Consider the following 27,738-nt stretch of genomic DNA (forward strand, 5'->3'; position numbering starts at 1 on the left):
GGACGGTACTGCATAGTGGAGCTCAGAGTCCTTCCCTGACATTCGGATGTCGATCAACCGCTCCTAACAAGGGGAACAGACGCTGTTGTGAGCCTCCTAGAGAACAGACGCTCAGGTTTGCAAATACAAACCCTGCTTCCCTGTTAGCCTACGACAAAAGTCGTAGGTCAGCGGGGTTGGTTATCCGATCTTCTCTAAGGATGCTCGTAACCCGGCCCCACAAGGAGGTGGTGAGGAGTTCCGGGATAGAGGCTACTGAGCTCAATTATGCGTTACCCAGATTTTTCATTTCACCTTTTAGGGTATGTGTTCCATCAGTAATCTCACGCTCCCATATCCATCCTATTCGAAAACTAGCGATTACGGCACCGATTGATTCTGTTCTTTTTGTTTTCATGCATGCTCACTCCTAACAAAAAATACAAAAATAAGAAACAAAACAAACAACGCTTCAATCCTTTGTTTTTCGTAGGATGAAAATGGGAGCCACATGCTTAATAAGGGAACCAGTACCCTACTTATGATCCATAGTGCTTAACTAAACTCGATGACATCGTTTGAGACCAATGAAAGTAAAAATAAATAAATAAATAAATCTTAAGGTTCATAAATTTTTGACGGATATACATTATTAAACAATTTTTGTATAGGGTAAATCTAGAAATGTTGAAATGTTGCTTCGGGTTGTTTTAAAGTCTGTACCACACCCTCTATTTAATTTTCTTATTGAACTTTGTACTCATCAAACATGTTTGTTCGTCTCAAACACAAACGAAAAATGACACAGTTTTCTCCCACACCTACTTTGGCACAAACTGCTAACTGTATATCAACTTATCAAACGAAGCTAACATATATGAAGAAAGAATTCCAAATGATTTGCAATTCATGTTGGTTCGTAGCTCACTCATGCAATTCCGTTCGAGTAAACATCCTTCCCATCCTCAAACTGCACCTTACCTCCGATAGCACAACTTCTTCGTTGCACATTGCTGCGCCACTATCCTAGCTGACACGCATATAAATGTCCCTCGACCTCACCGGCGACATCGCTTACCCTATGTGTGCCACCCAAAAGGTACCACGGAACGAAAGCTCTGGCCGGAGCAGTAAAACATCGTTAAAAGTTACCCCCGGTCTTAAAAGTGGGAGCTTTTACATTTTGTTAGATGGAAAAACATGAACCACGAACAACGCAAGCAAGTTGAATACCTAGTAAAGAAGCAAGCAGTAAAATAGAAATAAATTTATAAATTAATAAAAGTCTGCGCAGTCGCAGTCCGGGCAAAACCCGGAGAAATTATTCAAGAAGATTTTCTATTTCTACTGGCCTGGTGCTGACTGGAGAGGCTATATCTACGTTTGCTAGTCACATACCTAGCTGATGAGATGGTATGTCTCTTTATACTAACAAATGTGAGGTGCAAAAAGATGATGCGGTTTGCTTCTATATGATGGCCAACCAGATGGCAACCAATAAGCAGAGACAGATAACAGTTTTATTTTTTGTTTTCAAAATGACATCAATTATCCACCCACAAAGGTGTGTATAATGATCATGACGACTATTATGAAGGTTTGGAATGAGTTACCTGCATTAGGTATTCCGTTCTGCACCTAATTGAAGTTCAAAAACATAATGGGAAATTATCATTTACAGTTTTGCGGTTTACCTGTAATATGTTATTATGATACATAGACGAACAGATAATCAAGAATACATGCTCTGTTTGTTCGATTGTCTTTTGTCAATTGCCACTTATGTCAATTAGCAAGCAGATTGAACAGTAATGGTACCTTTATTACCATCGTTGTTTATCCTACTCAAACTGAAATGATTACGTTTTGTTAATACATAAATTAAGTTTTACCCGTGCACGCTCAAGGTGTCTCACAATTTAAATCTTCACATAAATGTGTTTCAATAGTCAAGTTTCAATAAAATAAACATAATTTCACAAAAAAATAAAAGCCAAAGATTAGTTTCAAAACAAAAAACTTAAATGTAGGTCCTCAATATGTGATAATATTCTCAAGTTCCTCAATCCTAACGAGTGAATGAGATGATAACTAACTACTCAAAAAGAATAGAAACAAGCACCACAGACAAACTGACGTAACCCTTGCGAAATTTCCATCAACCACGCTTTTAACGATTATTTTAAATCTTCATGTAGCTTTCACAATCAGAGGCGCGCGCATCGTTTTTCTTTGCGTTTGACGTTTCTCACGTGCGCCTTCGTGTGAACTGAGCGATGGATTTTCTCGAAAGTCATTCTAGGTTTTACGTCTCTTCGTCTGTGAAAGCACTGTCAGATTACATTACGGCTTACTACAAAAATATCTATCTCACTCCCACTCTCATACTTTTGACTTAATAAATTCAGTAAGATTGCCTGGGTTCGAATTCCGGTCAGTCCAGAATATTTATGTAAGGGAGAACCCATAAATGAATTCTCCTGCCCCCCGTTGTATATTTTCTCATTCCTCGTTAAACAGGTCTACCACCTGACAAAAGCTGGAAAATCGTGAATCCTCAGGAAATTTTATTTGCCCGGGGAAAACCAGGAATACTCAAGGAATATTTTGAATACTCATTCAATTTTCCACCGATAGAAAATAAAAAAAATATGGGGCGTATGAGTAAAAAGTTGCGAACTTTTTTAGTTGTAGATCTACTCAGAAGTAAGGCTTACTACTTTGTTGGTATGAGTAAAAGTTGTTGAATGTGTAGTGTTAATTCCATTTAGAAATTCTGCTACAAGGATTTGTGCTTTAGAAATTCCGTCAGGGTTTCTCTCTGGAACTTTTTTGGGAATACCTCCCAGGATTTCACGCCATTCTTCTTTGAATTGCTCCCGGAGAGTCATCCGGATTCCTACCAGCATTTTTTCCAAGATTCTAACATGCAATTACAAAATTATTTATTGATAAGCTTCCAGAAATAATAAAGTCTGGACGATTTCTCCTGGATTTTTTACGGGGATCCTGCAGAAGTTCTTCCAGTGGTTTTCCCGGTATTACCGGATTTCCTCTGCGTTTCTCCTTAACACATACTCGTGGTTTTTCTATCAGGATTTATCATTAGGTCTTCACAAGAGTTTCTCTCTGGCTTCCTCTTGAAGGTTTTCCGCAATTCCTTCCTGTGGGACTTCCCAAGGAGGTCTTCCCAAGAGTTCTCCTGGCGTTGCTATTCCTGAGATTTATACTAGAGCTCATTTAATGATTTTGCAGTTTTTATTTCGAAATTTATCCTTAATTTTTTTTAAAGAAATTTCCATGAGTTTTCTTCTGTAGGTTCTATAGAAGCACAGACAAACAGACGTAACTCTTAGAGGAAATTCATCAAAAACTTTATCAAAAACGGTATCATTTTTATGAGCACACTGCAACCTGTTGGTAGAACCGCGCGCGACACTGTCGGCCATGATGGATTTCGATTTGACGTTTTGCTGACACGCACACTACTACACAAATTGCCTGTAATTTTCGTTTGCATCATTCAGCATGTGCCAAGCCGTTTTGAAGAGTATTACGTCTGTTTGTCTGTGATAGAAGTTTTGCCTGAGATTTCCATCGGAATTTCTCCCGGGACTACACTCTCAAAAGCTACTTTTCGGTGTTGGTCCTGTTGTTTCTCAAAGTGTATCTGAATTTATTCTGGACTTTCTCCTGATATATTTTTTCCGGGATGCCTTTTGGGATTTCTGCAAGACCTATTGCTTCCCGTGATTTCTTTCCGACCTTTTTTTAAGACTTTTCCTTGAATTTGTTTACCGGAATTCTTGCATTAAGATACCTGAGACTATTTTTTACAGGTTTTCATTAGATATTCCCAGAACTGTTCCCGGAATCTGAACCTTTTCGGATTTCTGTAATAGTCTCTCCCGGATTTCTTGCAGGATTTTTTCAAGAAAACCAACCTCCAGGAAAAAACGCTTTAAAATGCGATTAATGAAGTATTTGCAGGATGAACTCTATGAGAAACTCCGAAAGAATTCAAAGGATGAATTGCGATAGAAATCCAAAAAGAAATCCTTGAAGGAATTTAAGGAAGAATCATGGATACAAATTCGAAATCTCAACATTACTACACCACCAGCACAGAATACAGACGTCTAACTTCAGTTTAAAATAGGTTTGAGAAATTTGACGGTCATAGACAATTACTGATTGGACTTCTATTTTTTTATAGAATGTTTGGACTCCCTGATTTTTAGAGTGTTTGGATGTCATGTTAGGTGGTAATTTCGAAGCAATTTCTTGCAATTAACTCAAAAATAACTCTTAGAAAAAACCTAGAAATATTACTTAACCGATTTTTGTGTTCAATAGGACGCAGTTTTATATGAAAGTTATTGGAAGAATTCAGCGGTTTGGTCGAATTTTTGTCTAAATAATAAATATTGCATATTGTTCCTCACAATTACTTTTAGTAGTAGTAGTGTGTTTTAATTGGTTTTTGTCAATTATCTTTGAAAAATGCGTAATAATTTAAAATTCTTTCTTTGGCAAAGTTGTGGTCCCTGTTTCACTCTACAATTCGTTCTTTGACGCAAAACTTCTAACTCTAATCGTTTTCTTGCAATTTTGATTTAAATGTGCGGCACAGTGCGCAAAAAAGTGCTTACCATGACGATTGCAAATTTTATGATCTAAAATGCGACATTGCAAGAAAACGATAAGAGATAGAAGCTTGATGTCAAAGAACGAATTGTAGAGTGGAACAGGGGCCACAACTTTGCCAAAGAAAGAATTTCATACTATTACGCATTTTTCAAAGATAATTGACAAAAAAAAATTGAAACACACTACTTTTGAGCTATTTGCTCTAGAAAACTTAATTATTTAACTGAACCAATCGGTTCAAAGATGCCATTTGATAGAAAATTCAATAATCTTTCGAATAAGGGTAAAAAAAACTGCGAAAAGTTTGACCATTTTCAAGCTATAGCCAGTTAAGGCAATAAGAGTCAAAAACATGGAGAGTTCAATAACTACGTAACGGTTGAGATTTGACCATATGCGTAGAACAATTTTTTTCACCATTTATGGTGCTCTATCATCCTTTAAAAAGTTTGCACTCAGGAACCCCTGTATAACGTACTTAGCTAATTTAGTATGGATTTTATATACCATTTTCTACCTTAACTTAATCTAGAACTTAGTTTATGAACATTTCATAACAATTTCTGTGTTATGAATGGCAAAACTACCAGTTGAATGGCAAAACTACCAAAGAAAGAATTGAAGTTGCACCAAAAAAAATTACGATTTGAAAAAAATCCGACTCAGACTTGATTTGGAATGTGGCCCCAAACTTTTGCACGATGCAGCATACTAAGGGGTGACCCCAAACTTTTGCACGATGGCTTGTAAACCTAACTCGATAATTTAAATTATGTTATGAATTTTTCCGCTAAAATCTAATGAATGACTCTCAAAAGAGGATAGAAATAGGGTTCTAATGCAACTTTAATTTTATAATTTGGTCGACCCAATTTTGAATTACATGGAAAACAATTTTTCGTACAGATTTAGGAAAAACATGTAAGTTTAGGTAAACATTTTATACTAAAAATTTCAAATGAAATTGGTGAAAAGTACCTACGAATCAAATCTAACTCTTTATCACAGACAAACAGACGTAACACTTTGCGAAATTTCCATCGACCACGCTTTTAACGATTATTTTAATTTTTCATAGTTGTGGCTTTCACAACCAGAGGCGCGCGCATCGTTTTTCTATGCGTTTGACGTTTCTCACTAGTGCCTTCTGTTGACGATATTGCACAACACAGTGATTCGTGCAACTTTTCCACCAGGTGATGGTAGTGTGAACTGGGCGATGGATTTCCATGAAGATCGTTCAAGGTGTTACGTCTGTTTGTCTGTGTCTTTATCTTTCGATCGAGTCTAAGAACGAGTGGATTAAATGAAAGATGACTGAGATATGACCGAAAAACATTTCCATGTTTTTGAGGGGGTGAACCCAAACTTTTGCAGGGGAGTGTACATGTGGATTAAGTTCGGCAGATTCATTGGTATAGGGCTTGCATAGAAGCTTCCGTCCATATGTACAGTACAGTAACTCAGCATCAAGTCCTATTGAGGACGCTTTGTTGACGTTTACATTCACAATAAATGTTAGTTGGGTACAGTCGGTAGAGTACAATGCCAAAAGGCTATTTACATGTTGAACTAAATGTGACTACCCAGACAACTAGTAATCGTATAAGATGTTGCATAAGATGATAAAGTAGAGGCCATATGCGTGCATGCCTCCATTTAGGCGCATGTAAAATGTACGCATATCATCTCCACTAGGGTGGCCCACACTTATATGAAAAACAAAAATTTCGAAAAATGCCAAGTCTTACCTCCTAAATCAGATATTTTGGACTCCCAGAAGCTACGTTCAAAATTTGAGCAAAATCGGTTGAGCCTAAGGGGGCGCTCAAAACGCTTGAAGTTTGTATGGGAAAACTTGGCCAAATGTATGCAGAAATTTTAAGTTTTCGAATTTGGCCGCTAGGTGGCGCTGTGAGCGTTCAATGAATAAACCCTTTGGTATTTTTGTAGGTGACTATATGCCAAAGAACTTTGTCGAAGACCGCGAAGTGATCCGACGGCTGTAAAAAAAGTTATAAAGCTCTCACAAAATAAATGTGGAAGTGCTCATGGAACAAACTAAGGGTCTGTCTCAATTGGGATATTAAAAATAATTTTAATTAAATTTGACAGTTCGAAAATTATTTTTCCTTGATTTTTGAACTGTCAAAAATAATTCTGCTCCAGAGCAGACTTATATTTGACAGAACGATAATTTTCGTCCTCATCGGCTCGCGCATGCGCACGCTTGTCCACTGGTGTTTGTTTACATATCGGCTTGCGCTTTTCTCTCTGTTTCTCTCTTGCTTCGATTTTGAGGTGGGCCCGTCTATGCGTCCGTAATAAATATAATGTAATCATTTTTATCATAGAAATATGTGTATGGATTTGGTATGGATGAAATTTAGATTAATTGTACTTTATCCTGCTGAAGTCCGTAGCTTGATTGGTGACGTATAGCGAAGTGTTTTCCGTTGAATATTGTTCAAGAAGTCGGCATTAGATAAATATTTCAATCGTGTTGATTTTCTTCCCTGCTCATAAAAAAATCAGTATTTAAGTTATTTTCCCTCAAAGGGGATTCAAACACATTTTTATATTTAGCTGCCTCGGCAAAATTTTACAGCTGTTGACCGCCCTCTAGATTAGTTTTATTTCGATCATAGTGAATTTCTTCCCAGCTCATTGAAAAACATTAACTTCACTATTTTCATATTTTTGATAATTTTGATAACTTTTTCCACATATAAACACTGCCACCAAGAATACGGGTCGAACCGTGCAAGAGTCATGCTGATCGGTTTATCCGTTCCAAGTTTTGTCAGGAATTCCTCACAAATTTCTTCTATATTCTTCCGGAAGTTTCTCCAGGAATCTCCCTAAAGAGTCACATGCTGGAGAAATTGTGCTACGGAAGAACCATCAGTGAGAATTTCTAGTGAGAGGCAACTTGGAGGAAGAAATGAGGAAAGCATCGAAGAAATTTCAAGGCAAAATAATATTTTGTTTTTAAATTTTCCGACAAGTTTTCATTTTTGAGCGGAATCATTTTTGGTAAGGGAACATTGTCAACATCGATCAACATTGACGTGTTTAAATTGGGCCAGAAAAAAAATTAAATTTGACAGCACAATGATTTTCGAGCTTTGAAATAATTTTCGAACTGTCAAATTTGATTAAAATTATTTTTAATATCTCAATTGAGACAGAGCCTAAGAAGCAGGCTTTGTCCCATTGTTGGCGTCACGCCAAGAAGAAGATGAAGTATATATTTATTCTTATTTATAGTTGCGTATAAATCTCATAAAATGAAATACCCATGTCATGCCTATCAAAAGTGTAATAAAAGTTATAGTTATAGGACACCCCTGTTTTTGCCGAAACCGTTGACTTTTATGTTAACCTTTTAAAGCATAAGTGTAAGGAAACAAGTCATTGTTCTATTTTTCAAAAGTACTATTTATATTCCTCCAAAACAATCAACATATCATTGAAATTAAAATATGTTTGTCATATGATGAAATTCTTATAATTTCGAAGCGGCAGCAAATAACATATTACAAGCGTTTGAGTGTGTCCACCATAAAAACAAGTGAATTGTTACTTTATCTACATGTATACGCAGATTTAGCAATGGATGAAGTATATATTTTTGATCGGAATTTACTCAAAATAGCAATTTTAATGTTGTAGTCGATTCGGGGTGCAATGAACATTGGCAATTACGAATGGATGTACGCGCGTTGCATACTGTTAGGCGCTTTAGAGTGTTTGGAAAAAATCAATCCGATTATTTTAGCCTAAAGTTTATTTAGTTAACTTTGATGTTATGTAAACTCGTCTAAGATGGAGCATTATATCTGTGGTATTGATCTCCGTAGGTAGGCAAATTACTTAACTGGTCGATGTCATTAAAGAATTAGCATAAACTATGCAGGGGTGTCCATTATGCCCCGATGGGTGTCCATTTCGCCCCGTAAAGGTCCTGCCAGCCCTAAAAAACACACGGTTTACAATTCATTATTTCTTCACAATTAAGACATTTCACCTACTGTAAATGGTTAAAATACGTAGGAAACAAGTTAAAGTTGCAAGCCAACTGATAATATGTCAAGTTTTTATCTATTATGCAGGCCTAACGTACTCATTTGCTTAGGGTGTCCATTATGCCCCTAATCCCCCTACGTTCAATGAAATCCTCAACGCATAAATGAATATCTTCTGTTTTCATAAATCATACATCTTGAAAGATCGGCATTGTATTAGTATGTATTCTCGTTGCGTTTATGACAGAACGAAACAGTCTCTACATCAAAAGCCGTAACATGTTATCTAAATCCCCCAAAACAAAAGCCGCACTGTCGTGGCTCTCCAAAAATTTAGAGGTAATAATATTTAACACACGTTCATTTACCCTATAAAAGTAACGACTCCGAGCATGTGCATGTGTCATACAGCAGGCCACATTTGCTGAGCCGAGGGTGAGCCATATTATCAGCCCGAGGTAGAGGGTTGAAAAATACAACCAAAGTATAATAACAAACGAACAGAAATAGAAGAAGGTAAAAAAGATTAAACAAACAATAAAATTCAAAAGAGCGAACGAACTGAACTGAACTGAACTCACAACTGCCGCAGCAGCTATATGGCCCAGAAGTGCTGAGACTCTTTTATTATTATAATACTATACAACAGCCCGGGAATGTGCTGCCGCCTCTTCTCCTTCAGTCGGGTCGAAATTGTTCCCGGAGTTTGCGGCATAAAGGGAAGAAACAGTTTATATGAGAACGAGAAATAATATAACTTCAAGCAGTCAGTCTACTTCTAGTCTTTGTGAAAAGTGTCGAACAAATATAGAAGGAGAAGTTGCTAACAGAAAATAATATTATCGATCGGAAAAAAAAATAAAATCGCCAGTTTGTTACACAACGAAGCGAATAGAACAGATAGCGTACCGAGTAGTCGTCCAAGTCGTCGCACACATATCTAGTTATTTGTAATAGATGTTTACGTGAATATGTAGCTTGCACGAGGTCTTTCTTCCCGAACTACAGTGCTTTTATAACTCGGAACGAGAGCAACACTGTGTGAACAAATTTAGTCCACTTATTTTCGATTCCAGTCAGTGTTGTGTTGGATCTAGATTAGAAGTCAAAGAAAGTTGAACGCTATCGTAAAATTACACAATACGAGCTCCATACACAGTGGTTTATTCCACTCCCGGCATGGCTTGGTTGTTATAATGTACTGATGAACCTCTAGTGTGAAGAGATCGCAGTGTGCCGCTGAATACAACGGAAAACACTTTCCTCGCCGCCTACCTAGTGCTAGTGGACCATGCGGTCGGGCCTGTTGACATCGCATCGCGCGCGTAGATTGTTTAAAAGTGCTATAAAAAGAGTCTTTCATTCTCGGTTCTCGACGTTGTTGGTTGGCCTGCTGCGACGTTAACTATACGCTAACCCACAAACTCAAATGTTAATGTTATTTTTCCCTTGCTGGCTTGCGCTTATTTAATTAAACCAGCCAACGAATATTAATTTCCATTTGTTTGCTTTTTCGTTTCTTTGTACGTTGTTGGTTTGTATGCGAGCTTATAGACTATTCAAAAGGCGCGTTTGCGAGTGTGCGTATTTGCGCTGGATTTTTAGTTTAAACATTCAATTTCAACCTCTCAGTGCAATATAAATACTCATTTGTTGTTCGGACTTATTGATACACACACGCTCTATTGTCCTAAGTCGGTTCTGGAAGTTTTCTCTCGCAATGATGAATTATCCTGCTGCTTTTCTCGAGCAGCACCTCGTGACAAGCAATCTATCTCCCATCGTGGATAATCAACCCAAGGAGGCGTTTACGTTCGTTGATGTTTTAGAGGTCCTAAACATACCACCATTCATAAAGTTTCGACGATTTTAACACAAACCATCATTCTTCCCCTCCCACTTGCAGAAAGATGAAAAACTGTGCGAATACTACCGCCGGATGCCGGTGCTGTACGACAAAAGCCACCCGCACTACAAGTTCCAGTCCAAGAAGGAGAAGGCCTGGCGCGAGTTGAGCCGGCTGTGCGAGATGAACGTGGACCAGTGCAAGAAGCGGATGACCTACTTCCGCTGTCGGTTCACCGTCGAGCGGCGGATAATGAAGAACGGGGTCAACTGTAGCGAGTGGCCCCTGCTGGATAAGCTCAAGTTCCTCAACAAGCACATCAAGATCCGAAGGCCCCGGGCGCCGAACGGGGACGTCGATCCGGACACGTGAGTAGACACTTTGATATGTTCTTGTTCAAGCCAGATGTTGGTCGTGTTTTTTACACCTTAATCTTTTACGCAATGTATAGGTTTTTTTTATATGGGGTGTATACGTGCACTAGTTTTGACCAGTTCAAAGGATTTTTTGTAAACAAATTCTACGGAAACTAACAATGTGTTAAATGAAAATTTGGGGAAAAATGCAGAAGGCGAACAAAAACATAGACATTTGGAAGTTGATTATTTAAGGAAAATTAAGTTTTTAATCAAAACCTATGCTTTTCGAAACGTATTCATTTACGATCTACAAAATTTTCATTTGTCAAAAAGTGTCCATCTAGGTGTAACTTTTCGTAAATTGCATCAAAAATTCTCAAAGTTTTAATTTAAGGTAGTATATTAGTAGTCTATATTTATGGTGCAAATTTGGGCAAGACTGGGCTATTATACATAATGTTAGAGCGATACTAGTAAAATTCAGGATTATCTTATAACCATTTTCAAATTTCGTATCTCCAGATCCAATGAACCGAATTAAAATAAATTTTGAACATTTTAAACAACTATGACTCAAAACGTTTAATGTTTTGACAACCATGCACGCAACAGAAACACATATTTACAGTCAGGTTTTTTTACGCGGGGGATACGTACCGCGTAAAAAAAACTCAGTTCAAATTTCGAAAAACCGCTTAAAAAAGTCTCACCATTTCTCGATGAATCATGCAAAAATAAGACGATGATTTTTTTTTGTATGGAGTTTTCATTTACGCGGCTGTAATTAACTGTAATTAACAATTTCAGATTTGATTAGCAAAAAGAAATCCACGCGCTCCGTTGGGAATCGTACCAACGACTCCCAATTCACTAGACGGGCGCTTCTTTCCAAGTAACCATGACGCTGGATGTAGAGCATTAATTTCGCTTTATAGCGTATTATATGATATGCGATATAAAGTTGTTTTGTCATATAGCAGGGTGTCTACTACCTGGAAAAACCTGGAAAACCTAGAATTATCAGGGAATTTTCTTTACCCTGGAAAAAACCTGGAATTATCAGGGAATTCTGCAGTCAATCAGGGAATTTTTTGATAGTAAGGAATTTTATTGAAACTAATTTGAAATTGATCAATATAACGTTCTTGGAGAAACATATAGAGCCATTGTTTGCATTTCTGGAATAAATTTCTTCAGATCTCATGGAATTGGTTTTAAAAGATCTTTGAGGGGAGTTGGCGACCGAAGCTGGGAAAAAAATTCTAATAGTTCCTTATTGGCTTCATTTTGAATTTAGGGGAACGCTGTGATGAACAAATCTGCCGGAAATTGTAGACAGTACTCAAACATTTATAAATGATCGAATACAGATCCATAAGTCCTGGAAAAATGTCTGACAGAAATCTTAACATAGCTCTACCAGAAAATAGAAAATTGCTTTAAACAAACTGTCAGAAAAATATCTAAAAAGTAGTAATGATGATAGAAGGGAGTGGAATTATCCAAAAGAATTGCAAGTCTAGCTTCTGGTGACACTCCCTAAAAATGACGCAATTGCTTGTGTAACTTATAAAGGATTCTTAAGGTACATACCGTGAGGAAATTTTTAGACATTAAACTCGGCAAATTTGTGTACGACTTTCTAGAAGTATTTCTAAATAATCTCTGGAAGAGTATCGTGCAAATCCTTGATTATTCTTAAACATTATTTTTGACAAATCCCTTAAAACTTGGTTAACTGCTAGAAGAAAAATATGGGTCAACCGGTCAACCCATGGCGAGCTTTCTAAAGTGTAGGATATTGTAGGAGTAGTTCTGAATAATAGTTTGAAGGTTTTTATTTTCAGAAAATATTTAAAGAAATATAGGTTGATGGAATTTAGAATGGTAGTGTTTTTTTAAGAAATTTATAAATAGACTTTTCGAATAATTTCGGAATCAGACTGTTTTCATAAATGTCGACAGTTTCTGTTGAAATGTTGCAAAAAGTTATTTACCTATTCTTATGATTCTCGGCAACACAGTCTTTATTATATTAAACGAAATTTAAGCTATCTGCCCGACGTTTCGACACTGGATAGCTTAAATTTCGTTTAATATAATAAAGACTGCGTTGCCGAAAATCATAAGATTAAACTTTACAGTCGATCGATCACCAGTTATTTACCTATTTATTTTTAAAATTTTTATATGTTTCTACACGACATTATCATCCTGTGCCATCAAAAATTAAAACAAATCTAGCAAAAGCAAACATTGTATTGTCTACTGAGTTTCGTAACCAGTTCCCTGTCAAACTGCAAAAAAATCTCAATATTCTAACTTAGAATTTCTAAGTCTTTTGCTTCATAAACCTTCCTTGGGTGAAAATTAACAGAACAAAACAAAGACAACCTAAATCCGATGTTCCGTTCGCGAATTATACGCGGTCCCACGTATGCCACTAATTTTTTATATATGTATAGCATAAATTTTTGCCAACATTTTTTGAAGACTCTCACCAACATCTCAATGAATTACGAAAAAAATCCTATTGATTTGTCAATAATTTAAGAACAAGTTCGCTAGAATACCAAGATGGCCGCCACGATTTTAAGTGCACAAATCTCATAACCAAAAACCCGCGCGAAGGATATTTTCATTTTAAGCTTTTTTACAAGTGAGCAAGAATAAAATAAAAATTACACTATCGTTGCAAGTTTATTTCTTGAGAATTGTGCATCTAGGTTTCTGGTGCAAGATTGAAATCGGAATTCAAGAAGGTTGTCCTTAAATAGACATTTGCACCAACTTTTATATGAAATCCTATCTTATCCACCGAAAATGTTTGGAGCTGCTCCATTTCTGCCAGAAGTTCAACCTGAAATAGATCTAGTAATGCCGCCACAGATTTCTTCTAGTCAAATTCAGATTTTTTTTTTCTGATTTGTATATGGCAAATTTGATGATTCGTTCTAGTTACTGGAGTGATTACTATGTGATCCTGGAATTATTTTCTAAGACTTGGAAAAATCAGGGAATTTCATCTTCGCAATCGAGTAGACACCCTGAGGCACCATTAAAGTAGGTTTAAAGTCGAAAGTTGCGCTACTATTGTTGATTTAAAGCAAGCTTTACTGTGGTGATCGCTAAAGCATATAAAATGCATGTACCATATTGCTAATGCAATGAAATAGTATGGAATGCATACTTAAGGCATCATATCAACAAAAGAAAAAAAGTATTTTTTTTTCATTTTTCTGTCTATTTTTATTTTTTCATACCTGTTCCGATATTTTCACTCTGATGTTTTTTATTCTGTTTCGGGAATTGAACCTAGACTGCTGAAACTGGACCTCGATGAAACTCGGACGCGTTAACGCTGTGCTACGACTACCATGTATTTTGCACCTGAAAAAATGTGCAACATAAAATAACGTATACTCAGCTCGTGCTCTATTGAGTTGTGTTTTCAGCAGCTCTAAAAAGCTGTGCTGGGGTGAATGCCATCAGTTATCTTACTCTCCCAAATTCATTCGCGATTACAGAACCGATTGATTCCATAAACGAAGATAATACCTATAAAGATATAAATTATTCTGCGTTGATTCATACGTGCTCACTTCTACCATTTCTTTTATGAAATTGGGGCACTATGTTTTTTAAGGAAACCAATACCTCAACCTCACATAATTTTTGTTCCCTCTGTTCCCTTGTCTTCATGTTCCAACCAGAAACCCAAAAAAAACATACACAATATAAACTTTCAAACAGCAACATCTGAGCATGATAGTCCAAGTTCTACGCAGCAATCCATGAAAATTTGGTTTTTGAATGGTTGTACAGATTTTTTTCGAACTGATTTTTTTTTCTGTTTACAACGATGAAAGCATTAGTAAAGGCATATATAAAGTAATAAATCCTTAAGGAATTGCATTATTGGTTGCCGTAAAGCTTTTAAGGACAAACGTCTTGAAATCCCGCTTCAACAGTGCATCAGAACTTCAGACGCACAAATCTCAAGAAGCAAGCTTCGAACAACAGTGCATTTTATTATTCTGTTCTTGCTCACTTGTAATAAGCTTAAAATAAGAAGATCAGGTGTGCTAATTTTGTTTACAAAGAGATTTGTGTACTCGAAATCGTGAGTAGGTGCCAAAATCGGCCATTTTGGCGGCCATTTTGGGACTCTAACAAGTCTGTCCTTAACATGGTAATGCAATGAAGCATTAAACAACGGTCCTATGGAACCATACCGAACTGTCAAAATCCCATAATGCTTCAATGCTTTCATTATGTAGATTAAACGCTTAATTACTTAACAGGTGTAGAATAAAAGTTATCTCGCATTAGCTAAACTATAATACGATTGAATTAATGTTATAATATAGTGCTTGTGGTTACTTGGGTTTCCTTCAAGCTACGGAGCCATTTGACTATCTCCGTAACCTTACAAAACTAAACTCGATTCCACTAATGCACATGGAAAGGGATCAATCATAGTCCAAATCACATTCGAATGGAATTAGATGGAAATCTAGACGTCTCTGCAATGTGTGCAATGTGCATGTATGTCAAACCGCACAATGGTCCTATTTTGGGAAAAGCTGGCAGAAACTCAATTTTTGAACATGTATGTAAGGGAAAAAGTATATCGAGCATTTATCCTTAATAACAGGAGCACGGACTGGCCCTTTAAAAATATGGAAATATTGATTTTGTATCTTGTTACAGCGTTGAATAGCTGCTGATGGAAAAAGTACTGAATTTTTGATAAAGAACACAAACAAGTTTAACCACTACAAAAGTAGGGTGACGAAGGGTATTATCGGCAGGTTTGTTCTCTTCGTTATGGGGATTTTTGTGAGCCGAATTGCCTGAAATTTGGGCATATAACTCAGCTTGGTTGGGAAGGATTTGAGGCCAACTCTGAGACCTACAGGCTTCAAAAAACCCTCATGACGAAGAGAACAAAACTGCCGAAAATACGTAAGTTCCCCTATGTAAATATACGTTATTCAATTGCTTTCAAAGGTTTATTTGTAAGTTCTTGTGTATCTGCAATGGAGCGAGAGATCAAAATAACACTTTTGGCTTCAAAATTGTCATTGCATGTCATTAGTATGAGAAATTCTTACACTTCGACTTAAGTGTCTTACAAATCGCTCCCCGCTACTCCCCGTGGGGATATTCCGTTCAAATGCTCGCTTATGTATGCAGAATCGGTTAAGAAAAAATGCAACTGCCAAGAGCTGCCAAAACAATAGCGCCATGATGATATGTGTATAGTAAAATTGTATGAAAAACCTTCATTTTATTCGGATTTTGTCGACAAATAATCGACAAATCGACAAATAATGAAAATGTCATTAAAATGAAATTGAGCGCTGAATCATGTTCCAACACATTCATTTAGGCTAAAACTAGCAGACTACTATGATTTGGGAATTTTTGCCAGGTATTTTAAATCTGAACCACTGTGACCGGGAGAGAATTTATTTTTTGATGGTCGTGAGCTTCGGGCACTGTCTATCCGATGGCTTTTAGGAAATTTTCTGCAAATATTTTTACATATCTGATCAAACTTAGTCCGGTAATTGAATTATTAGTAAATAATCCTTCGAACACTGGATAGAAAAATAATAAATATGTAATACTGTCGCTGATATCTCGACTCAGAGAAGAGATATAAAAATGATGCCAAATGATGTCTTCAACAAAACCATTCCAGTGTATAAAAGCCATTTGTCGAAAAGGTGTCCTGTTAAAAATAATCGCACTTGGCTTAATCTATATCACGGATATCTTGATCTTCATACAAGTCTTCCGCAGGGATTTATCTGTTAAAATATGTAGCAATTCCTTGTGACAATTCTCCATGTATTTTTCTCAAGGCTTTACGGGGCGTCATCAGAATCATCAATCATTGCACTCAAACTTTGAATATGCAAATCTTGAGTCCTGCTTCATGAAATGGGCTGACCATATGATCGTTTGTATGCTTTGTAATGGGAATTTTCCCGGAAATCAAGGGTTCATAAACCGCAACTAGCTTATTCGCCAATCTGAACGTACATCCAGATTGCTAGCTTGGTGTTTTACGCCCGACTAACTACCGAGAATGAAGCTCAGGGCAGGTTCTGTGGATCACTCGAACGTCCGATCAAAAACCTCAAAACACTTTACTCGGATCTCTCACCAACGCCAACGAATAAAGCCGATCACTCCTTGGCTACGAAATCAACCGATAAAAAAAACTCACTCCAAATCTCAACTCAAACAATACACTCAACAACCCGACCTTCTCATGCAAGCCTGTTCTGTTAGGGATAATCTATATTGAAAGCCAGTTTGTTCGGTTACAGTGGTATTTATCGTTCGCAATGGGTATCGTTTCTGCGTATGGGCCCTAATCCCTAACCTGCCTGGGGGTGTGTGTGTGGCTTAACCTATAGGTACCTTTTTTCTCGTTGCGGCCGATCTGCTACCGATGCTGCGCTCTTGGTGCTCGGTGTATGGGCGGGAAACGTGGTATTGCTTTTTTCACTGAAAATTTTCCTTGCTTCGCTGAACAACATGACGTTTTCTTCCAGCGAAGGCTTACGCGATACAGAAAACCGCTGAATTTCACACTAACACTGCAGAAAATCTGTCAACAATAACTCAATACACATGCATTTTCAGCGAAAAGATCTATTTGCGTGACAACAATCCACTCCCATGACTACCGGGCGGCCGCCGTCAAATATCAGGATTGCCAACTGTCCGGCGACTGCTGTCAGTTTTCTTTGTCGCCGAATCTGGCGCTGGGTCTTCGGCGCGGAAACCCAAAGGTGGGAATAAAATTTTGGGGTTTGCGCGCAATACTGGGACGCCGGCATTCATGCGCCTTCGTCAAATGCTGGTCACTCATACGCTCGGGTCACCCCAAGCTTCGGATTCGTGGGGACGTGACTGATTCGTGGGATCGCAAGGGGGCGTTGCTAGCTCGGCCCACGCGCACCAATTGATTGCGACCACGAGATGACTACCTGCTATCCCGTATCCGATCCTGCTGATTAGGCCGTCCCTTATTTTGCAAAATTTAGAAATGTTATAAGTTCGTTAGTGGAAAATGATCGTTTTAGCTAAAAAATGATCGTGTCAAAATTTGAAGTCCGTATCGCAAGGCTAAGTGGTCCCTCAAGAGGCCTAAAGTTGTCAAAAATTGTATGGGACCAAAAAACATGAAATTTTTTTCGACAAAACAAATACGGTATTCCACTAAAACCGGTGATTTTAGGACCCTAAAGGGCCAAAAATGTGCTTAGATTTGCGATATCTCTACTCGTTTCCAAGATATTGACAAAAAACAACTGAAAAATTAGCATTTTTGACCATTTTTTTAGATTCCGAAGGAAACTTATCCTATTTTGTTCAATAACTCAAAAACGAGTAGAGATATCGCAAATCTATGCACATTTTTGGCCCTTCAGGGTCCTAAAATCACCGGTTTTAGTGGAATAGCGTATTTTTTTGGCGAAAAAAATTTCATGTTTTTTTGGTCCCATACAATTTTTGACAACTTTAGGCCCCTTGAGGGACCACTTAGCCTTGAGATACGGACTTCAAATTTTGACACGATCATTTCTTAGCTAAAACGATTGTTTTCCACTAACGAACTTTTAACATTTCCAATTTTTGCAAAATAAGGGACGGCCTACTGCTGATGCTCGTTTGAACCAGGTGTCGACGGGGCACGTGGTTCTCGGAAGCTGCTCTCGAAACGGCTTGATTTACGTTTTGCGCCGCCAGGATCTTCGACCCTGTCACTCGTCAGTCTTCCACAGACGGGGGATTCACGCCGGTTCACGATGGACTCACGCTGAACACACGCCGGCTTCACCGGCCCTCGTGGCGGTCCCTTAGGGATGCTCGCTCGGTGAGGCGGGCTCGTTTGCTCACCAACTTCCGTCCTGAGAATGAAAATATTCCAAACGGAAAAGCCACTTTCCCGTGGCTATGGATAGCCACGTGTTAAAATCACCCCAATATCTAGCTAACTTCACTTTATTCCTACCTTTTCGTTTCGTTTTAAGTTTCACACACTTTTTTTTCGTTTTCTAACTTTTAGTCCAGTTTTAGTCCTAATAAAATAAACGTTTTAGCTAGTAGAACTTATTATAATAACTTTACAAGGTTTCTAGCTACCTTTCAGGCACTTTACACTTCACACGTGCAACTGTTGCAAATTCCTATCACCTTTGGACTTGCAGGTTTTTAAAACAACTTGTCACGATGGAATCAGACTGTAAAATGATCGCCTGATTTAGATCTGGAGTGGGCAAAGGTCTCATTTAGACCAAGATTTTACTACTACCGTCGCGAAATCCTTGGCGGAAGTTACTATATCTTTATATGTGCCTAAAGTTTTGTCCCTTTCATCCTCCTGTCCATCTAACCTGAACCAGACCTTCTATCTCTTTCTGTAGGTAGATTTCTTTAATTTAAACTTTTCGCCCGCGATCTATATCCATTTGGACACCCAAAATCTGGCAATCATCGTAGTTGTACAATGGTCAAAATTGCACGTCTACTGGTGCAAACACTCATCTCCCGTATTCATCCGCCATGGGAGGTGTTCATTTGGTTGAAAATGAATTCAGTAGGGGAAGTGGTTCACCAGGATGAAGGAGAAGTGGTTCACCTAGGATGAACTAAACTGTTATACGCTTCTCTCACCGCTCAATTTAAACTCTCTCTCTATCTTGCTATTTGCGCACAGTCACTATCCGATTTTACAACTGTTACAGCTTATATGTGATGAACAATCGACTAAGTTCACAATTAGATCAATCCACTGGAACTGTAGATTTGCATCGTCAAAGCAGAGAGTAAAAAATTCGAAGATTGAAAGTGAAGATTGACATTCTCATTTTTTCATTCGTGTTTGGCCACATTCCTTGTCAGCTGAATGCCTCTCTTTTTTCATTAAATTCTCTGTCAGGAATATTTTTTCGAACGTCGTAAAATGTCCAATTTCTGTTCACAGACGCACAATCCGACTTAATGGACAAATTGAGAACATTATTAATATTCTAATTAACTAGTATACACAAGTTTCGAGATGATTGGAAGTATAATCGGAAGTTACGGTCCAGTTTTATTTCTCAGTGAAAATTGTCAGTGACAGAAAAATGAATCAATAGGTTAAAAATTCATTCACCAAAATGAATTTTATTTTGATCCCCCAGTTGAGAATTTTCAAAATCCAAGTTGAATTTCACTCATTGAAAATGAAAATTTTAAACTCTGCGTCAAAATTTGATGAAAGAGACGGAAGATAGCAAAACTAACGCGATGTCCCGTATCCCCTTGAGATTCTTGTCAGGTGTCCAGGTGTAATTCTTGCAAAAAAAAAAAAAACCTGTAGGAATTCGTTTCATGTTTGCTCCTGCAATTCCTTCCGGTAGGAAGGAATTTCTCAGTAAATCTTTACAAAAATTCTTCTAAGGATTTCTTTAGCAATTCCCCCGGATTTTTTTAGGATTTCCTCCAGACATCTTTGAGGGATTTTTACCGGGATTTCTTTTGTGATCCTCCCAGGGATGCCACCCGCTGGCTATCCCTTCATTGATTTCTCACAAGATTTTTTTAGCGAGTTCTTCAAAAATGTCTGCTGGGTTTCTATCAGGGATTCCTGGAGGGATCCCTTAGTTGGTCGTTCCCAGATTTCCTTTACGGTTTTCTTCTGCACATTCTTCAGGGATTCTTCCAGGATTTTGCAGGATTATTCCGGAATGTTCTCTGAAATCCCGTCTAGAATTCCTCCCGAGTTTATTTTATGGATTTTCCTGGTATTTTTTCAGGGAAATTTTCCGGCATTCCATCACTATCAGGGATTTCTTCATTGATTTCTCCCAGATTCCTTTCTCGATTCTTTCAAAGATTATGCCTAAACTGCATCAGAGACTCACCAAGGATTCTTCCTGGATTTTTTCCTTGAGGTATTTCCCTCGGGCTCCAATCTGGGATTCCTTCATTGATTTCTCCTCGGTTTCCTTTCGAGACTCCTTCGGAGATTCAATCAGAGATTCTTTCAAGGACTTCTCCTGCTTTTCCTTTTTAGACTTCTTCATTGATTTCCCTTGGGATTTTTTATTCCGCCCAGGCTTTCTTTAGAAATTCCTATTAGAATGCCTTCCGAAAAATGATAACTTCCGGGTTTTCGTCTTATCATTTTTACTTTTAAAATTTATTCTTAAAAGATTATTTTAGAGATTTCTCTCGGAATTCGTTCCGACATTCCTTCATTTATTTTTCCCAAGATTCCTTTAAGGATTTCTCACGCGATTGTTTCTGGCATTTGGGATTCCTTCAGAAATTTTTCATATAATTACATAGGGGATTTTTCCTAACCGTCAATGATTCGTCCAGGGATGCCTCCCTGGATTTCTTCATTGATTTCTCACAAAATTCTTTTATGGATATCTTTCGGCATTTTCCCCGGAATTCCATTAGAGATTTAACCAGGGATTGTTTCCGAAAGGGTTTCCATTTTCTTTAGGAGCTTCTCTTAAGAATCCTTTAGGGATTTCTCCAAGATTGTGTCCAGGGCTGCTCCAGAAATTCCGTTACCAATTGTTTCCTAAATTTCTTCATTGATTCATCCCGGGACTCCTTTGAAGTTTTTTTCCGCGGGTTATTCTAGGTATTTTGCCGAGGCTTCTTTCGGGGAGTCTTTTCAGGAGATCTTTGTTGATTTCATAGAGGTTTCTTTTAAAGATTCCAAAGATTCATTCAGGGATTCTTTCAAGGGTTCTTCCCATGATTCCTTAAGTCATTTCTGTAATTTCTTCTTTGATTTCTTTCGGAATTTTTCTAGCATTTTTTTCAGGAATACCTTTTAAACTTTATTAGGGACTAGCTGTCCCGTCGTCCTGCTTGTCAACTGTTTTTTGAGCTAAACGTAAGAACTGATGCTTCCGATTCATCATTGTTTGCACGTGGTCGAAACTGATTCGTATGTGACTGTATCTGTCTGACTCTGTAGTCTACCAAGGTCCAAGAGCACATTGTAGTTCATAAATCCTTTGCGTTTGATGTTACCTCCGGGTTTCCAAGATATGTGATTGCCATAATGATATTCAGTAAATACCAAATCGCATGCGAAATCGTTTGGTTGAAATTCTCGGCGGATTGCTACGTGTCGCTTATTGAACTGGATGTTCTTTTTCTTTTGGAGTTGTAGGAAGGAACATGAATCTTGAGAAGGCGCCTTTTCAGCCTTTTAACAGTTGTTGAATAATAGTTAGGCTCAGTGTACCAGTTATGGCTATAGTATCTCAAATTCGCCACAGTTGATATTCAACCTTTAAATCAACTATAAATGCAAATCAACAAGAAAAATTTCGTGAACAACAGGTCACGTTCACAAAAAATGATTACAACCATTCGAACTTCACAATTTCCTCAAATTATGATAGAATTAAATCATTTTCCTTACCTTTTCGGCCTCCTTGCATCCTATTTCGCCATAGTGTACCAGTCATGGCAAATCCCATAAGGAATGCATGTAAATAATGCGAAGTGGAACCCAAATTATAAGTCCATAACTGGTACAGGGTTCCTATCATTGTCACACACCGTAAGAAAACAAATCAATCATTTGACATATCGATGACATTCGTCAGTCTTCTTCTTATGTTTGTAGAAATAGTTTTCCTTAGGTAGTGCGATAACTGGTACAGGCACCCTATACCACCGACGGTGGTGATACTCGATCGAATTTATTAGTGCATTTGCCCAAAAGGAAGCCGAAAATGAATTATATCTATCATAATTTGAGCAACCCAACTCCCAACTACTAGTTTCAAAAACAATCAAATACCTATTGATTTACAACCAATTTTTTTTTCATTGATTTCGAGAAATATGGCCAATTTGCAATGACTTTTATTCAAGCACTTTTTTGGAAAAGCTTTTTTGGTATAGATATACTGCTATGATCGCATAACTGTCCCATATGAATAAGAAACCCAGCAAATATGGGACTGATATGCGATCATAGGCAGTATAGTCGTTCAAAGTCGTGGGAAGGAAAGGGTTAAAAATGTCTTCATACTTTGCGTAGCCGTCGTTGAAGAAGATTGGTAAATCCGGATTGAAATCGAACTCTTGAATTCCGCTGGCCAGGGACAAAATGATCTTCTCGCTTCCGTTCCGTCAGCCGTTCCGCTCGTCCGTTATAGGGCGAAAATTTGTTGTTGCTGGTGGGAAATCAGTTGCAGATTGGTGCATCTTGAGGTCCTCGTAGGAGAACTTCAGGATTTCCCATACGATTTGACCTGATTTGACAGCTCCTTATTAGAGTCCCTATAATTGAGTCTGGCGGACTGTCACTTTCGACCGGAGCCAATCGAGCATAGTGTCCTCACCGATAAACGCTACATCGTGACGTCATGCACGATTGGCTCCGATCGAAAGTGACAGCCCGCCAGACTCTAACTAGACTGACTCTACTCCTTATGGTCCACTGCACGAATTTATTACTGGCCTGCTTACTCTCACACGAATTTTGACGTTTGAGAGGTGGCGGCACCGCTCAAACGTCAAATTTTCTGTGAGAGTAAGCAGGCCAGCATAAATTCGTGCAGTGGACCATTATTGATTGTTATTTCTTTGCGTGCAAATTTCCGCGCCGCCTCTCTGGCCGGTACCTTAGACCAAGCCCACCCGAGGGCTTAATACTACACACGCAACAGCACGTCGTTAACGATTTTTAATTTCGTTATCAACCCATTTTCGCACCGGTCGTTCGTTTCCATGTGAGTAAAACAATGATCGGTCGCCAATGAATTCGCACCGGTGGTCTCTATTCTCTCCGTACCATCGGTTTTTTGCACTTCTGTAAATCATCGCAATATTTTGCGTATTTCTATGGGATTATTGCAAATCTTATTCAGTATAATAATCTGTGCTCATATTATGAAAGATGGGGTTTTGGATAAGACTGAAAACTGTTAGTAAAAATTGAATTCAAATAAAACATTCCCTTGGAGATTTGTACCAGTTTTGGTGCGTTTAAAGATATCATTTTCTCAATAATTTATGATTGTATTTAATCCCGGAATTCTAGCAATCTTTTTTTAAATTATATGTTTGTTGCTTACATTATGACTTGTAGGTTGAATTTTTATCTAAAATAATATCCATCTCTTCAATATTCATGTTGCCTTTCTCGCAAGAAATTTATCTGAATTTGAGATTATGAGCATCTTTTTTAATAATTAGGTTTATTGAATAATTACATCCCTTGCATTTCCAACACATTTATAACGTAGTTGTCTCCTTTACAACTTCGCGTAGGTCAAGATTCTTGAATCCTGGTCATAGTAGAAGCTGTCTTCTAACAGTCTGCGATAAGTTTGCGCAACCTTTTTTCATTAACGTGTATTTTAACATCAGCTAATTCTATACTCAGTCACAACCTTTTAGTTACAAAGCATCACTCGCAAAGCTTAATATATATTGCGATCTTTTGGATGCTGGTATATGAATATTTTGTTGGAAGCAGATTCTATGCGCTTGAAGTAGACTGCGTATTTGTCAAAGTACATAATGAGCCCACTCTCCTTTTTGGCACTTCATACAACAATTGTTGTATTTTAACATCCAACGCCTTGTTTTTTATATAACGAGGAACCTACAATATGACAGTCCTGCACACCGCCTATTTTAATTGGTGAAACTTGGCAGCTCGACTACATTTTCTAAGACTTTTATCGGTATGATTTAGTTTTTACAAAAAGAAATAACTGTAGTGTTTTTATGATATCTGAGTTGAGTTAGGTACAGTCAATGCATCTTTGAAAAATCGTAACTACTCTTATCTAATCTCATACATACGCGGAATCACCCTGGAAAGCAATCGTGTTACTTTTCTTGTCAATACTGATGCTTGCAGCATATCAGAGATATGACACATGCATCAAAGCGGCCTGGTCTACTGCGTTGCATTTACGCGCAAAGATGATTCTTCGAAATACTTGGAGTACAGAATATTTTATTTCGGCAAGGTACTTCTCGAATTTACAGGGGACGAAGGATGCGTGGACGGTGAAGTTACCCATTTCGCAAAGTTTCTTCCTAATGTCTCGTTTATTTAATTTATATTTTTAAATATATATTTAATAAACCACCCACTGACGACCACCATTTTCAAAAACAGCAATCAAACCAAAACTCTTTTGCCTTTTTGAAATATACACGACAAAACGAAACGCGAGGCACAGCTCTTTCAAAGCGGAGGATCTCAGCCCGGAAAGTGAAGAAAGAAAACCTTGTGGTCACTTATTACCGTCAAATAGTTTCTTTTCGGGTTAGAAAATACGCACATCTTCTCACCGGAATCTGCGTCGGATGACGATAATTTTGAAACTTGTCGGAACGAACTTCGCGAGTAATTTATTTGGACATTTTTCTAAATGTGCGAAACTAAGCTTTACTTGCTGCGTAGAAAACCCGGCTCAAACATGTACGTGTTAAAACAGCAAAACTCACTGAATCACTATACATTTCTTCAAATATTAGTTTCGAAACGATCGGCCGAATCAAAAACTAAAAGTGCGATTATGAGCAATCGTAACTATTTTTAAGAGAAAATCAATACATTTTCGATATGCATGATCCAAAATTGGCGAAGAAGCGAAAACTTTATTCATAACATACTTAAGCAAAGCTTGTCAATTTAAACCTATTATTTTTTTGCGTTTGTATTGTCACTCTATCACAATTCTTTGTCAGACAATTTGTTGTGTTATTCCTGTAACGATCTATGATATTGATTGGTTGAAAATTTGATGCAAACTAAAATAAATTCCTACCTATACAAAACAAGAAAATCATTCTCTAGAAACTATATACCTGGCTACAAATCCATACTCATGTTCTTTCGTCTCCTCTTTACGCTACCCAGAGAGCTAAACGCGAGAGAGCGCACGAGCCTACGGATAGAGACCGTACTTTGCGTGTCTCTATATTCTAAGCCCTGCTACGAACCGTACGTAAACTTTTCGCTTTCGAGCCCTACTTAACAGCGACCGGTGCGGTTCGCTTCTTTGTTCGGGGCTCTACTTAACGTTAAAACGCTTGATTGAGCCCATGAGTGGGCTTGGTCTTAGGCTAAATAACTTACAGGTTAGACTAAGGCCTGAGTGTCCTCTGCTGTACCTGCCAGTGGACGCATAAATGTCACATGTGCAAAAACAGACCTTAGGTTTAAGCTGTAACACAAAAAAAAATTGAAAAAGTTTCATCGAGTACATATTGAGATATAATGTTTTGAATATGTGTTCAAAAATCTTATAAGTTTTACTAAAAGTTCTATAACTTTCAGGAAAATTTATTCGATCTCGCTCAAAATTTTACCAATGGAGCATTAATATATGATTCATGATTAGTCAAAATTTCAGCGTTTTTGATTGACGTATAAAAAAGTTATAAACATTTGAATGAAAAATTATGTTGATAAAAAAATTGCTGTACGGACAATTGTTTGATACACTGTACATGGTCATGGGCTGCAAAATCTCAATATTGCTATAAATGCACATGTGACAATTATGCTTCCACCAGCAGTGTACGTAGGAGTCGTCTCCAATCTTCTCGGTCCATGGCTGTGAGTCTCCAGTTCTGCACTCTGGGTCCGCAAATCGGTTGAAAAGTGCTTGACAATTACAAGGATTTCTGCCTTCTTATCGCAACTCGGTGTACTACATTTAGAAGGTGATATTACTGCCCCCACTCGCATAACAGTCCCATTTGACTTTTCATCACTTTTGGGTTAACGTTATGAATAGTCATAATTTTTGATGTACTTCCAAAAACAATAATAAAAATTACGAATTTTTATGTCAATGTGTGAAAAAAATACCAAGTTATGAGCGTCCCATATCAAAAGTACCCGCATAACAGTCCCATCGTGGATTTTTGTGTTCCGTAATACAAAACTTAACAACTTTGTAATGATTGTAATATTTTTTACAGTTATGTATTCATGTGCAAAGCAATCTGTGAAACTTTCGAGATGATCGAATGTTTTTCAAATTTTGGCGATTTTTCAAAGTTTTATATGGAAACAAGTTTTCAAACTTCAAATTCCGTTTTCTCAATTCCTACTTTTTGCAAATGGGACTGTTATGCGAGTGGGGGCAGTATACCTGATATACATATTCCAGATGACTGACATTTGGTGATGACGTAGTTAATTTCGCTGATCGTACGAGTACAAGAGAAAAGATAGCCTGCTAGCTCGTACTATCATGCAAGCACCCATGTGCGAGGATAGCAATGACGACACATGTTTACTTTGAAACTGCTTGTTTACACGCGTTACTGGCCTACTTTGTGAAAATTGTATACCGTGCTATTGGGGTTCCTCCTGGATGCTTTCAGGGATTCCGTCAAAAGTTTCTCCCGGATTTCCTTTAAAGATTTATCTCAAAATTCCTTCGGGATTTCTCCCAAAACCTTTTGAATATTCCATCAGGATTTCTTTTAGGGATTCCTGAAGAGATTTCTCCTTGCATTTCTTCAGAGACTTCTTCCGGGATTCTTTCAGGGATTACTCTTTAAGGATTCTTTAAGGATTCTCCAGAGAATTATCCACAGATTTCTTCAAGGATTTTGCCAATCTTACTTCATGGACCCCTTCCGGAATTCCTTCGGGAATTCTTCTCAGAATTCTTCTACTGAATCCTCCCGCAATTCTTTTGTTAATTCTTCCCAGGTTGCAAATCCTTCAGATAATCCTCTTGAGATTCTTCCAGGGGTTCTTGCAAGGATTCATCCGAGGACTCCCCTAGGGATTCCTGTCGGGATGGCTTAATTGGCTTCATTAATTTATCCCGGGAGTCTT

At 37.8% G+C, this 27,738-nt stretch overlaps 1 protein-coding gene across 2 annotated transcripts in view; it reads left to right on the forward strand.

Annotated features, from left to right (window-relative positions):
* The window catches only part of LOC115253635 (putative mediator of RNA polymerase II transcription subunit 26), a 95,892-nt gene that overhangs the window by 65,443 nt on the left and 2,711 nt on the right, over positions 1-27,738 (forward strand). The window contains exons 1-2 of one of the 2 annotated variants that reach the window (XM_029879333.2): positions 9,275-10,488; positions 10,564-10,871. In XM_029879333.2, coding sequence (XP_029735193.1) covers positions 10,378-10,488; positions 10,564-10,871 — 419 coding nt within the window. In that variant the 5' untranslated portion in view covers positions 9,275-10,377. Of the gene's footprint in view, positions 1-9,274; positions 10,489-10,563; positions 10,872-27,738 lie in introns of those variants that run through there. The other variant, XM_029879332.2, reaches the window with a different exon arrangement.

Source organism: Aedes albopictus, chromosome 2 (assembly GCF_035046485.1).
Source record: "Aedes albopictus strain Foshan chromosome 2, AalbF5, whole genome shotgun sequence".
Taxonomy (NCBI): Eukaryota; Metazoa; Arthropoda; class Insecta; order Diptera; family Culicidae; genus Aedes; species Aedes albopictus.